Source organism: Brachionichthys hirsutus, chromosome 19 (assembly GCF_040956055.1).
Source record: "Brachionichthys hirsutus isolate HB-005 chromosome 19, CSIRO-AGI_Bhir_v1, whole genome shotgun sequence".
NCBI lineage: Eukaryota > Metazoa > Chordata > Actinopteri > Lophiiformes > Brachionichthyidae > Brachionichthys > Brachionichthys hirsutus.
Genome location: NC_090915.1, coordinates 2,244,917 through 2,257,848, shown reverse-complemented (window position 1 = coordinate 2,257,848; position 12,932 = coordinate 2,244,917). Strand labels below are relative to the sequence as shown.

Genomic DNA, 12,932 nt, shown 5'->3' with positions numbered 1-12,932 from the left:
TAAACAACCAGCCGCCTCCACTCCCTGAGAAGAAGATGTTTGGATTTCTGAGGTCACTAATTACGGGGGCTATAGAGCTTTCAAAAAGCATGTTAACATACTGAGCTACATCAGATGTCTTTCTTTCAGTTTCACATTTCCTCTTAATGGAAGAGAAACATCGGATTGTGCGTCTAATCGAAGTCTTGTGGTTTTTCATCATTTCCTGGTCTCGTGAGTTTCATGCATCAGACTCACACAACTCATGACATGGTCCTCCTCTCCTGTGTGTGTGTGTGTGTGTGCGTGTGTGTGTGTGCTAAAGAGCTCAATAATTATCACATGACTCATAAAACTTGTACAGGATTAAGTCAGGCGGTAAAAGGAAAGGGGGGTAATGAACAAATGCATTATGACAAATAGTACTAGGGTGTGCAGTACTTTACTGAAATAATATTTTAAAATAAAATTATATGTGTATTTACTCAGCTGTTTATTTCAACAAATCGTGGAAACCTAGAATATCTGAGCCTTGACTGAGTAATCCGGTTTTGCTGTACTCCTGGTCTAATTTCTGCCCCCCATCGGTCTATTCTCAGAGCCGTAAACAAGGGGAGGAGCCTGGGTACAGTTTCGAAGGGGATTTGGTGACGTCACGCGAGCCAGCGCCCCTGCGTGCCACACGAGTTGGAGCTCGCGCTCACCCAGCAGACGAACATGGCGCTGAGCCGGAGCGCTGTCACCAGTCTGCGGGGCGAAAGAGCCGCCGCCACGGTCGTAGCGGCTCTCTGAGCGCCAGCGACGGATTATCCGCGACCGGCGAAACTAACCGGAGCGCCGTTATACCCCCCCCCCCCCCCCCCGCCTCTCTCTCTATGTTTTAACGTACAAGAAAAGGGGGTGTGCGCAGAGTTGACAGGTAACGCTAGCCTAGCGGACGTCCATTCGTTTCGAGCTGCCTTTAGCTAACAGCTAAATTAAATTAGCTCCGCGCGCGCGTGGGGCTACTAGCCGCTGCGAGGATACAGCAACGCGGATTAGCGGATTGTTGCGCCGTGCCTGTTGTCACTCGGGTCCGGGCAGCGCCGTTAATTCTCTCGCGTCAACACACCTGATATGCTAATTGTTATTTTCTATTTTTTTCTCCCCCTAAGCTAAATCGTTAGCCACAGAAAGGAAATGTCAGATAACCAGAGCTGGAACTCCTCCGGTTCAGAGGAAGACATGGAGCCCAGAGAGGATCCCGGTTCCGGGCATCACGCTGGCATCGCCGACCTCAGCGGAGTCCTCAGTAAGGTTAGTCCCATTTTGGGCGTCTCAAGGCTCGCATGGTTCGGTCTGGGCGTCGGTAAACCGCTGCACAGCCGTCGGGAAGGTGTCTGCCTGCACGCCAGTGTGAGGCCGGGGGGTTTGGTAATAATATTATTATTATTATTATGTATTTAGCAATGCTTTATGGGTGAATCACGGATTATCCGTAATCCTGCAGCACCCGTCAATATTTCCACATTGGTTTACAGTAATTATAGAACGGTAACCCCCTCTGGAGCAACAGCCCCCCCCAGTTCATATGTATCATACGCCTATAAACACCGGCTCACTAAATGGTGTTTTAATTTACTTGTGAGCAGTTTAGACAGGTGTGTGTTGATCACAGTTCAGCACGGCAGAGATTGCACAACGCTCTTTGTTACCGGTAGAATTTAACCGTTGCCATTAGTGTGCTGCACCAAAAGCAGGCGATAAAGGGCCAGTGATTGTCTAACCTAACACTCCCCACTCGTTTCACAGCATGAGGATGCTAATGAGAACCGCTCTCGTATGTTATTGTTCACGGCGTACTCTTAACTAGTGACTTTGTGTAGCTCTTGAGATTAACGGAACTCTGGAGGACTCGTTTTAAAGTTTAAAGTAGGCCTGCTGCACGATGTGCCGTATCTACTGTGATAACAACGTGGATTCAGCAAATGGAGTCGGCGTTACGGGCAAACGTCCAGCGACTGTGGAAGCATTGCTTTGACAACAGCGTGCACGTCCCTGGAACATTTGCTGGGATACTGGTACAAGCGAACTATGCAGCTTAATATCAACGCTGCAAGCTGTTTGTTCTGTTCCTCCACGGTGAACGGGGCTGAAGGTTCTACTGGACTAGTCCCGGTAACCTGTTCCTCCGTGTGCCTCGGCTCAGTTACGCGAGACTTTGTTTCGGACAAACTGACCCAGGTTGAATTGTTTAATCCGCCGGCGGGCTAATGTGGCGTTAATCTCACTGTACGTAAACAGATTACACGCTGACCTACTAAACAAGCATATTGTGGGATTAGGCAGACCTGAATCCAGAGAAGCTCACCTGTTCCCCCATACTATGCATATATACACGTTGTATAACTCGGGTTTTCTCCGATGTGAGGATTTAGGATACGTTCCGTTAATAGAGACTGAATAAAAACTCGGTGTAACTTTGTTGTGGTTGATTCATCTTTTAGTTTCCTGCATCTCAACATGATAAAACTTTGATTTTAATGCTGCTGGGTTTTTTCTTTTCTTTTCAGTGGACGAATTACATCCATGGCTGGCAGGACCGTTGGGTGGTTCTGAAGAACAACACCCTGAGCTACTACAAGTCTCAGGATGAGACGGAGTACGGCTGCCGGGGTTCCCTCTGCCTGAGTAAAGCTGTTATTACTGTGAGTACTTCTGAGATTCACTACAAGGCAGTACTGGTGCTTTCTGTTGACTTTCCTTCAATATGCCACGGGCTCTTAAGTGTGAGCATTATAGTGCATTTGATGCAAGTCTGATTCTGACGGTAATTTCAGAATGCCCTACATGGAAGAGGAAAGAAAGAGGAACCAGCTCTCTCGATTGTCGAGATACAAAATGGAGAAACTTAGTGCGACATGCAATCAATTATATCCGAGCTCCCAGAAAATGCCCGGAGTATTTAAAAAAAAAATTCATGCAGCCTCAAATTAGCATAATTTGTCATTTAGCCGCCTTTAGCTGACTTTTCGTCTTGTTCTAGTGTGACCTTAAATTTGAAAAAAGCAAACAGCAAAGTGTTTTCCAAGCATTGTCTCGGCAGGTTTGCTGTTATGGGCAACCAGAAGTTGGTATTCTTGAAAGGCATTTCAGCCAGTAAGATCGGCTCAGGTGCGGAAGAGACGTCGAAAAGTCACGGAATGTCTTCATTGTTTGTTGAACCTGAAGGAAGAAGAACAAAAAACTAAAATTGAGATATAAAAAAAAGTTTGATTTCAGGTCCTCGATGGGGATTTTATCAACAGGGAGAATCCCAGAGAGACGCTGTTTCATTTATAAGAGCGTCTCAAGTTACAGAGCCGTTTCTAAACTGAAAAAGCATGAGCTGAAGCTGAGATAGTCCATCTGTCAGACATGTGTGTTTGAAGGAAAGACTCGTCTCTTGATCTGCGCTCGCGCCCGAAGCTCGACTCTGTTGGTGTTTCTGATCACGGCGGATATTCCTCAAACTTGTTCTTCGGCTGCTGGTTAAACCAACTTTGTCCTAAAAACTCAAACCCAAAGACCAACTTTGGATTGAAAACAGCCGCCGGACAGACGCAGTTAATGCAGAAGTGTCAACAGTGTCCGACGCAGAATGTCCGCGCTGTCCAGCGGGAGCCCTGGTCAGTCGCCGTCCCTCCAAACTGTAGCGCAGGAGATGAATCGCTTGCCGTTCACAGGCGGGACAGAACAGGCTTTGCTGTCGCCGTGTTTGTTCAGCTTCATGCTTTCCCATCTTAAGTAAATATGAACCTCCGTGTCTCATTCCAGTGGGAATGTGCTTCAGAAGTCTGGGGCGTGACGAACGGAGGCGGAGCCTGTCCATGAGTTATGCCTTTTAGAACTCATTGTCGCTCCCCTCAGTTTAGATTAGATTCAGATTGGAATGATTGATAATGAGTTCCCCTTTTGTCACACGCTACACATGAAGGCCGAAACCAATGATTAAGCCCATTATTGATTCATTTATTATCTTTGGGGAGAGAGACGTTTAATCCACCCGTGTTGCCGCTCCGGCGCGTGTTCCGTGTGCGTCCGTTGAAGTGGAGTCGCTCTTAGACTCTTTGACTGTTTTCTGTTTTCTGTTAGGACACGAATGTTGAAAGAGTTTGTTCAACCTGGAAGATGAAGTGTGACTTTCTTTCTTGCACAAGTAAGGGCTCAGAGGATACGGAAGAGCAATCGACTCGCTCTTAGTAGCCCCTCTATTGGAACAAGGAAAGTACCGGAGAGAGATTAAAGTTCACAGGGAGGTTATTACACTGCTGCCAATGACGTCGGGCTTTGTGGAAATCAAAGAGCCCTCATCCAGGAAATGAGGCTCCTCCTTGTAACATGTGACTTCCTCTACATTCGTCGAGAGGCTTTTGACATTTGAACCAGCCAATGGCTTCTCTTCAGCAAACAAACTTAATCCGCTTTGGTATATTAACTCTGAGCGGTTGACCGTGGTGGATTGTGTGTCGGACATTTTGCTGCTCACACCTCGGGCTCACGGAATGTTTCCTCCGGGTCGTAGCCGAGCTTTGGCCCCCGGGTAGTTTTACAGATTTACTGCTGCGGTAACGCCGCGGAACAAAGACTTCCTGCCTCTTTGATTTGTTCCTCGGCTGATTTAACCCAGCAGGATAATTGAATCGATTTGCCCTCGGATCTCAAAGTGCTTTTGCTGCAATCATATCTGGAACTTCCATCCATCACGTTCTCGCTACCTGCTATTACAGGTAGCTGGAAGGTATTTCAGCAAGGACTAGACGGCAGAAAGCTTCCGGCTCCGCACGCCGTCTTCGTCTTGCACTGCAAACCAAACCTTCCACCGAGGCTTGCCGTTCCCATGGCGCCCAGGCTGAGGTCGTCGTCGGCGTGGCGTCCATGATGGATTACTGTTTACTGCAGCCTCAGACCCGGAGCAGGCTCCCATCCTTACGGCGCTGCGTCCCCATGAGCCCGTCCCGTGGTCTCACCGTCCTAGCAACCAACAAAAGACACTTTTACAAGCTAGCCATAGGAGTGTGGGGGAAGCACTCTAATGTGGTCGCGTCCTTGACTTTCGTTTGTCCTCCTGTCCCGGTTTGACTTTGTTTTGAGGTTGTTGTTTTTTTTTAAGCGGCTTTTGTAATCCTCGAGGGTTCGCGAGAGAAAGAGGCCGTTATTGAGATCCTCAAACAGCAAATGGACGGTTAAAGAGGCCCCGCGCTGGTTTCCTTCCTCGCTGGAGCTTCCTCTTCATCTGCTGGTTTAGGAACGTCTCAACATCGAGGATCCGGTCCGGGGCTTTCCGACGCCACGCCCGACTCGCACTCCTCCAATGACAACTCGTCAAAGTAGCGCATCTTTTAATGCAAGCTTGTTTTAGTTTACGTCTGGTAGGCTGGAGCATCGATGAAGTGTAATTACCCAGAACTCCCAGCGCAGACGAATCAATGAGGGCATCAAACAAATGTTTGCCGTTGCATTATTCTACGCTCCCTCCTCCATGGTAGAGATTTATGCGTGCTGTGCGGTCCGGTTCTACCAGGACGGGGGGGGGGACACACCAGATGTGTTTACTGGATGGTGGCCAGCGTAGGAATGCACAGGCCTCCTCTCTGATGGGGTTTCTCCTCCTCCTCCTTAAATCTCTGGATGCTTGTCCTCCTCCAGCGCCGTCCTCCCTCTCATCTGTTCTTTCTCCGAGGTTTGGACCCGGAGTTCTTCAGCAGTCGTTATCTCGTAATCAATCAACAATCCATATTGCGTCTTGTCTTGTTGTCTTCAGACCTGCGTTTTGTGTCTTAATATTCAGTCATGCGTTGTCGCTTTGGGTCCTCTTAGCGGTCCACCCCGTTTAAAACGGTAAACGATGCTAATTTAGCATCGGCGCTCACACGCCTCTGGGACGCCTCTGGGACGCCTCTGGGACGCCTCTGGGACGCCTCAGGGACGCCTCAGGGACGCTCCTCTCCTCCTTCAGATGCAGCATATGAAGTAAAAAAACCGTACAGCGAGGAAATTCAAATCCCACCGCTGCGACTGGCGGATTAGAATCGCGGTGTTCCCTGTAATGCATGGGAACGTTTAGCGGGTCCTTCTTTCAGTTTACGAGGATTGTGACCTCGCGTGTTCTTCCCTCTGCTCCTCCTGAATGGGATGGATTTGCATTTCTTGTGAAGAGAACATGACAGCCTTCGATAGAACCTTCCCGTTTCTCCTCATCGCTCCGCCTCGCTGTGAAGCGGGGAGAGCGATGGATGAAAGGATCCTCAAAGCGCCGACCTGTTTTTTGTTTGTTCCGTAGCCTCACGAGTTCGACGAGTGCCGGCTGGACATCAGCGTGAACGACAGCGTGTGGTACCTGAGGGCACGGGACCCGGATCACAGGCACCAGTGGATCGACTCCATCGAGCTGCACAGGGTAAGCGCTCACGGGATCAGGGATCAGCGTCACGTTAACATCAGAGCAGTGTGTTTACTCTGCTCGCGTGTGTGCGTGTGTGTGTGTGTGTGTTTCTATCAGAGTATCAGAGAGGGGAGGAGAGAGAGGGGAGGAATCCAGGGAACGATCCAGGGAACGATCATCGTCCCTCCACCACTGGTGCGTTGGTTTGAGTCCGTCGGCCTGCCCGAGTGTGTGTTGCTTGTGGCTGAGTGTGTGTGTGTGTGTGTGTGTGTGTGCGGCTCGTCTCTGGAGCAGCACTCGGCGTGTTTATCTAGCCCGTGGAATATTTGCCCTGCGTGGAGGCTTCTATCCCAGATCCTTCGTTGCTGGCGCACGGCGCTCTCATCAGAGGGCGGGATGTTATCTTAACCTTGGATTAACCGGTTGGCTCAGGGTTGGGCTAATCCCTGTTCACACACACTTCTAATGCGACGGTGAGAGGGTTTGGCTTGTTTTAATGGTTTTCATGGGACCACCCTGAAACAATGAGGCCCCCGGGCCGCTGGAATAACGTCAGAACTTTGTTATTCATCGAGATGCCGGCGCTTTGTGAACTAACACAGGGAGGGAAATTAAATTCCACCGAATCTGTCGGTGTGAAGGACGAAGGAAGCAGGTTTTTATCCCTGACGATGATATGAGAGTCGAGTTCCACATCGTTGGAGGAAGGTAGAATCCCACGTGTCGTCGGCTCAGGAAGTGTTTCTCGCTGCATTGTTCAAAGCAGAAACCTGAAAAACCTTCTTGGAGCTGCTCCTCGTTATTTTCCTATTCCTGACGGAGCTCGGTCTGTCCGAGGCCACGCCCCTTCTGACTGTGGAATGCCGCGTCCCTCTTTAGAGACACAATTTAGAAAATGGATTTGTGTTCTATTTAATGCAGAGACTCGTGAGTCAGTCTGTTTCCCAAAGCACAAGCTGCGGTCTTCACTTTGGGAAAACTCCCTCCTCACCCAGTCAGTCCTCCCAAAAGCAGGGAACCACCATGACTCACCCGGAGACAGAGGCACGCACACACACGCGCACACACACACACACACACACCCCCACCGTGAGTCACAGCTGAGAAACGTTTCTCCACAGCTCCCTCCTCTTCCTCTCCAAGGAAACACAACACTCCCGCTAACAGCCCGACCCTCCGCCGGTCCGACACGTCTCGGCGTCTCTCCGTTTACGAGACGCCACCGGAAGACGACTGTGTGACGGATTCCAGCAGCATGAGGTCATCGCTTACGGCGTCGTGTTTGTGCGTGTTTTAATCAACGGCAGCCTTCGTGCCATCAGCTGACACGCACACACACACACACACACACACGCACACACACGCACACACACACACACACACACACACACTTCCTGGGTTTTTACCTCGTGTGCATTTTTTAGAACGAGTCTGTAAGAGGAAGTGAATGGCGTTTTGCATTTGTCCCGTCATCGGATGCATCAGCGGCTGACAGGTGGCGCTGTCCGTTAGTGGGGTAGCAGCATGTTGGCTAAAGGGCAAGCAGCTCTGAGTGAGATTCCTGCCAACACGGAGGGGGTTACTTCTGGTCGATGACCGACAGTTACCCCTGCTCTTACAAATGTGCCTGAGCGTCTCCTGCCCTCTAGTGGAGAAGGCTGGAAGCGCCTGCAGACGGAGGCCTCGTTGGGCTGAGCGCTGTCGAGCTGCTCTGGGCTGTTACGCAAGAGAAAAGGGGGGGGGGGGGAAGCCTGTTGATGTTTCTGGCCTGTTGCCATGGTTACTGAATCTGTGATGTCCTTTCAGGTTTAATATTTCTATTATGCGGTCTCTGCCGGGTTCGCTGCTTTACCTCCGTTCCTCGTTAGATCTTTGCTTTGAACAAATAACATCTGTTTGGTGACCTGTGTCGGGGGGGCGGGGTTTCCTCAGGCTGATTCCGGATATGGATCCGAGTCCAGTCTGCGGCGCCACGGCTCCATGCTGTCCCTCGCGTCCGCCACCAGCGGTTACTCCGCCACCTCCACTTCCTCCTTCAAGGTGCGTCTGCCGTGCCGTTCGTGCTCGCGGGAGCACGAACTCGCACGCTCGGATTTATCAAGCGGATCCGAGCGCGGCGTTCATTGATCCGTTGCTCCAGAAGGGCCACAGCCTGAGGGAGAAGCTGGCGGAGATGGAGACCTTCAGGGACATCTTGTGCCGGCAGGTGGACACGCTTCAGAAACACTTTGATGGCTGCGCCGACGCCGTGTGTAAAGATGAGCTGCAGAGGGATAAAAGTAAGACCCGCCTCTTTTATGTTTATATATTTATTTGTGCGTCTCACGATCGCTTTCTACGTTTTCATACCGATTTGAACCATAAGCTCCTCCAGTAGACGAAGCATCTTTAAACTCCGATCATTCATCGCGGCGCTGGAGAAAAACTGCTGAATGGACGCTGGCGCGTTGCCAGGGAAACGGCCGATTCTAATAATTTGGTATTTTTTGTCTAGAATAATATTTATGAACTAACTTTGCTGCAGATTTTGAGCCCAAAGGTTACCATGGTGACCAATAGAGGTAGGCGGAGCTTGTTGGGCTTCGTCTTCCTGTCTCTTCACATGCAGGAGACAGAGATAATATTTGGAGTCTTGGAGAAGCTTAACGTGTGTGTGTGTGTGTGTGTGTGTGTGTGTGTGTGTGTGTGTGTGTGTGTGTGTCGTGACTCAGAGGGGAGTTATTCTACGGGCCTCCTCATCCTCACCCCATCCCAGCCGATGAAGCCCTGCTTTTGTTCTCCTCGCCCTCTCTCTTTCTCCGCTCCTCCCTCGGCCCATCCTGGAGATGAAACCCGGCTATTGTCCGGCGGTCCAGCTCGGCAGCGGAGGGGCGGCGAGGCGCGGCCCCTCCCCCGGGTCCTTCCAGAAAAGACCGTGGTCGTCTCCCCACCGCTGAAATGTTCTCTCTCTCTCTCTTTTCCCCAGTCGTGGAGGATGATGAAGACGACTTTCCCAACACCCGGACAGATGGAGAATTCCTGCACAACAACAACAACAACAACGGCAGCAAAGAGAAACGTGAGTCACGGCGTCGTCACGGCGTCGTCACGGAGCTTCCCGTGTTTAAATAATGGACGACAGCGCTCGAGGAATTCACCTTAGCCACGCGTCGTCGGTCCGTCCGTTTCAGAGACGTCCCTCCTCGTCTGTCCAGTGTTCCAGTCCCCGAGTCCCAGAGGGATCAGCGGCATAGACTTTAAGGGCGAGGCCATCACGTTCAAGGCGACCACCGCCGGCATCCTGGCCACCCTGTCCCACTGCATCGACCTGATGGTGAAGAGAGAGGACGGCTGGCAGAAGAGGCTGGACAAGGTGCGTGAGACGCCGCGGCGTTGGACGCGTCGAGACAAAACCCACGTCTGACCGCCCCGAATCCTCTCGTGTGTCCAGGAGATGGAGAAGCGGCGGCGGATAGAAGAGGGATATAAATCGGCGCTGAACGACCTGAAGAAGAAGTCTCACTTTGGGGGGCCGGATTACGAGGTCGGGTACCTGTGGAGGTCGTCCCGTGTATTATGGGATGGGGCTAAAGGACCTTTCAGGTAACGCCGCGTCTCCGTCTTTCTGACAGGAGGGTCCCAACAGCCTCATCAACGAGGACGAGTTCTTCGATGCGGTCGAAGCGGCTCTGGACAGACAGGACAAGATAGAGGAGCAGGTGGGAATAAACAAGCCACGCCCCCAAAGGTCAGGTGGAGTTCACCTGGTTGATTTCATTCCGTCTCTGTCTGCAGTCCCAAACCGAGAAGACGAGGATACAGCGGTCCAGCCCCCTCCCCTCAGGGGACGCCTACTCCACCGCCGGCGCCCACAGGTTCTCCGATAAGGTTGTCCAATCAGCTGCTTCCTCACCTCGCCTGTTACGCCTCCGTCCTTCCTTCCTCTTCCTCCATTCATCACGTCTCATATTTCTCCCCGCCTCTCTCTCTCTCTCTCTCTCTCGTTTTCTCCCTCATCTCCTCGGTCCTCATCGCCCCCCCCCCCCACCCGCTACGTAGCCTCGTAGTCGACCCCCCCCTGCTCCGATAGTCGTGGCCCCGCCTCGTCACGTCCACAGGTTCGAAGCAGAGGTAACCCCTCCCCTTCACTGTGTCTCACCTGTCTGGACTAAACGGCGTGTTGCATGAGTTTAATCGGAAACACGGGAACGCCGCCGCTAACAGCTGCCCGTGCTTCGATCCGCCTCCGTGCTCGCTTCATTGTCTCCATGACGACATCCGTCAAGCTGCCGCCACCTAATCGACTCCCCGTCCCGTCTGTCCCCGGCCTCGTGTTTGAAGGTGGAGGAGATGGTGCAGAGTCACATGACCTACTCCCTGCAAGACGTGGGCGGAGACGCCAACTGGCAGCTGGTTGTCGAGGAGGGCGAGATGAAGGTGGGCTGGGTCTCAAACGTGCACGCCGGTGGCGTCGGGATCGCGTGGCGATGTCACGTTTGTCCTCGCTGCAGGTGTACCGGAGGGAGGTGGAGGAGAGCGGGATCGTCCTGGACCCCCTGAAGGCCACGCACGCGGTGAAGGGCGTGACGGGCCACGAGGTGTGCCACTACTTCTGGGACACCGCCTACCGCAACGACTGGGAGAGTAGGTTCCTGGCCCGCCAGCGGCTTCTTAGAACCAGAACAAAGTCTAATCCTAATCCGAATCTAATCCCCTTCCAGCCACCATCGAGAACTTCAACGTCGTGGAGGCGTTGTCGGAAAGCGCCGTCGTCGTTTACCAAACGCACAAGGTAAGGCGCCGCCGCCGCCGCCGTCTTGCATCACAGCGGACCGGATGTGTGACCGGACGTGTGACCGGACATGTGACGCGTTGCAGCGGGTGTGGCCGGCGTCCCAGAGAGACGTGCTCTACCTGTCCGCCATGAGGAAGATCACGGCCTCCGACGAGAACGACCCAGACACCTGGCTGGTCTGCAACTTCTCCGTGGACCACGACAAAGCTCAGGTGAGGCCGCGGCGCCGGGTCGGACCCGCCGAGGAGGAATTCATCCAGCGGCCCGAATCCTAAACCGTGCCGCTCCTCCTCCTCGTCTTCCTCAGCCGTCCGGCAGGTGCGTCCGCGCCAAAATCAACATCGCCATGATCTGCCAGACGCTGGTCAGCCCACCGGAGGGCGATAAAGAGATCAGCAGAGACAACCTCCTGTGTAAAATCACCTACGTCGCCAATGGTGGGTGTCCAGTTACAATCATAAATATGGGCGGGGCCTGGTTTTCTGCTCTGATCGCTAAGCGTCCTCCTGCTGTGTCTGCAGTGAATCCGGGAGGCTGGGCGCCGGCCTCCGTCCTCCGGGCCGTGGCGAAGAGGGAGTACCCGAAGTTCCTCAAGCGCTTCACCTCCTACGTCCACGAGAAAACCAGCAGCAAGCCCATCTTATTCTGAGGCCGAGAGGCTGTCGCCACGACGACGCAAGCTCCCTCCCTGCGGCTTCGTTCCAGTAGGGGAGGGTGGCGCCCTCTCATGGCTGCAGTCACACCTGCACACCTGTTTTCCTCTTCATTGCGGTTTCAAAGGTTTAATCAACAGGAGATCATTTAGTCTGTTCGCCTCCTGAGCGCCCCCACCAGTCTCTTTTTCGTACGGATGCATTAATATCAAACGTCTCTAAAAGGTTTGTGAAGACAAAGGAAGCCGATCTTTAACAGACTGAAATCTATTCTTGTTCATGTGTTAGTCGTTTCCCTGTCGCTGCTAACGTTGGTTTGAGACGAACGCCGTCTCGCTTGTGAATCCAGGGGGCCTGTGTGAACCCGTGACCCCTGTGATGTAAGACGTGACCTCCCTGACTCCGTCCCGCTAATGAACGCGCCTCGCCGGTGCCGATGGTGGCGACGGGTTGACGGGGAGTCCGTCGTATATATTTCATGTACAGAAGTCGTGTACATTCTCTGCTTGGCTTTATATTCGAGGTGTCGTAGCACACGTTTTCTACGCTGTAAATAGTGTCGGTAACGTTTCCCCCGGAGGTCTGAGAATCATTTCTGTGACTTGGAGTCGAGCCCAAAAAGCTTTAGTGTGAGGAAAGACGGCGACGGATGGAGGGTGTGGTCGGAGCGACTTGTGATTTCCCACGGTGGGGGGGGTAGTTTCAGTTCCGTCTGTTAACTTGTCCGTCGGGTTTCTGAAGACTTAGAATCGGTGTTACAGCCGACAGTTCAATCCCTTGGTTGGTTTTTAATGTTTCCCTTCCTGATTCGCATCGTTTCTCCCCTTTAAAGGAACAGTTCACCCAAAAGCTGAGCCGTTCTTCAGGCGCGTACTCCGATAGCGTTTCAACCTGCGATGAAACCAGGCTCCGCTTTCATTTCCAGTTTACAGCAGAGACACCAAATGTGATGAAACACTTGTAAATAACTTAAATGCTGTGGGGTCAAGTTACACACGTTTAAAAAGTGAATTAAAACACATTTAACATCCGATTTCGCCTCATTAGTTCACGACACAAGTTAAGGGAGAAGATAATTTATTTTTCCATTAAACATTGCACGGTTTAAAGTGGCTGAGAATCT

The 12,932-nt window shown here is 52.1% G+C and overlaps 1 protein-coding gene across 5 annotated transcripts; it reads left to right on the top strand.

Annotated features, from left to right (window-relative positions):
- Positions 1-713: 713 nt before the first annotated feature.
- On the top strand, positions 714-12,840 carry LOC137908180 (ceramide transfer protein-like). Of its 5 annotated transcripts, none has more exons than XM_068752539.1 (19): positions 714-898; positions 1,134-1,275; positions 2,532-2,666; positions 6,281-6,397; positions 6,500-6,577; positions 8,315-8,422; positions 8,526-8,661; positions 9,348-9,440; positions 9,553-9,734; positions 9,813-9,905; positions 9,994-10,080; positions 10,157-10,249; positions 10,421-10,492; positions 10,703-10,798; positions 10,873-11,005; positions 11,083-11,153; positions 11,240-11,368; positions 11,464-11,593; positions 11,678-12,840. In XM_068752539.1, exons 2-19 carry the CDS (start codon positions 1,159-1,161, stop codon positions 11,803-11,805), a joined length of 1,998 nt encoding a protein of 665 aa, XP_068608640.1. In that variant the 5' UTR covers positions 714-898; positions 1,134-1,158; the 3' UTR covers positions 11,806-12,840. The 5 variants fall into 5 exon arrangements, with proteins under 5 accessions (XP_068608640.1, XP_068608641.1, XP_068608639.1 ...); XM_068752540.1 differs by having other exon boundaries at positions 8,523-8,661; positions 9,577-9,734; XM_068752538.1 differs by having other exon boundaries at positions 8,523-8,661.
- Positions 12,841-12,932: the final 92 nt, after the last annotated feature.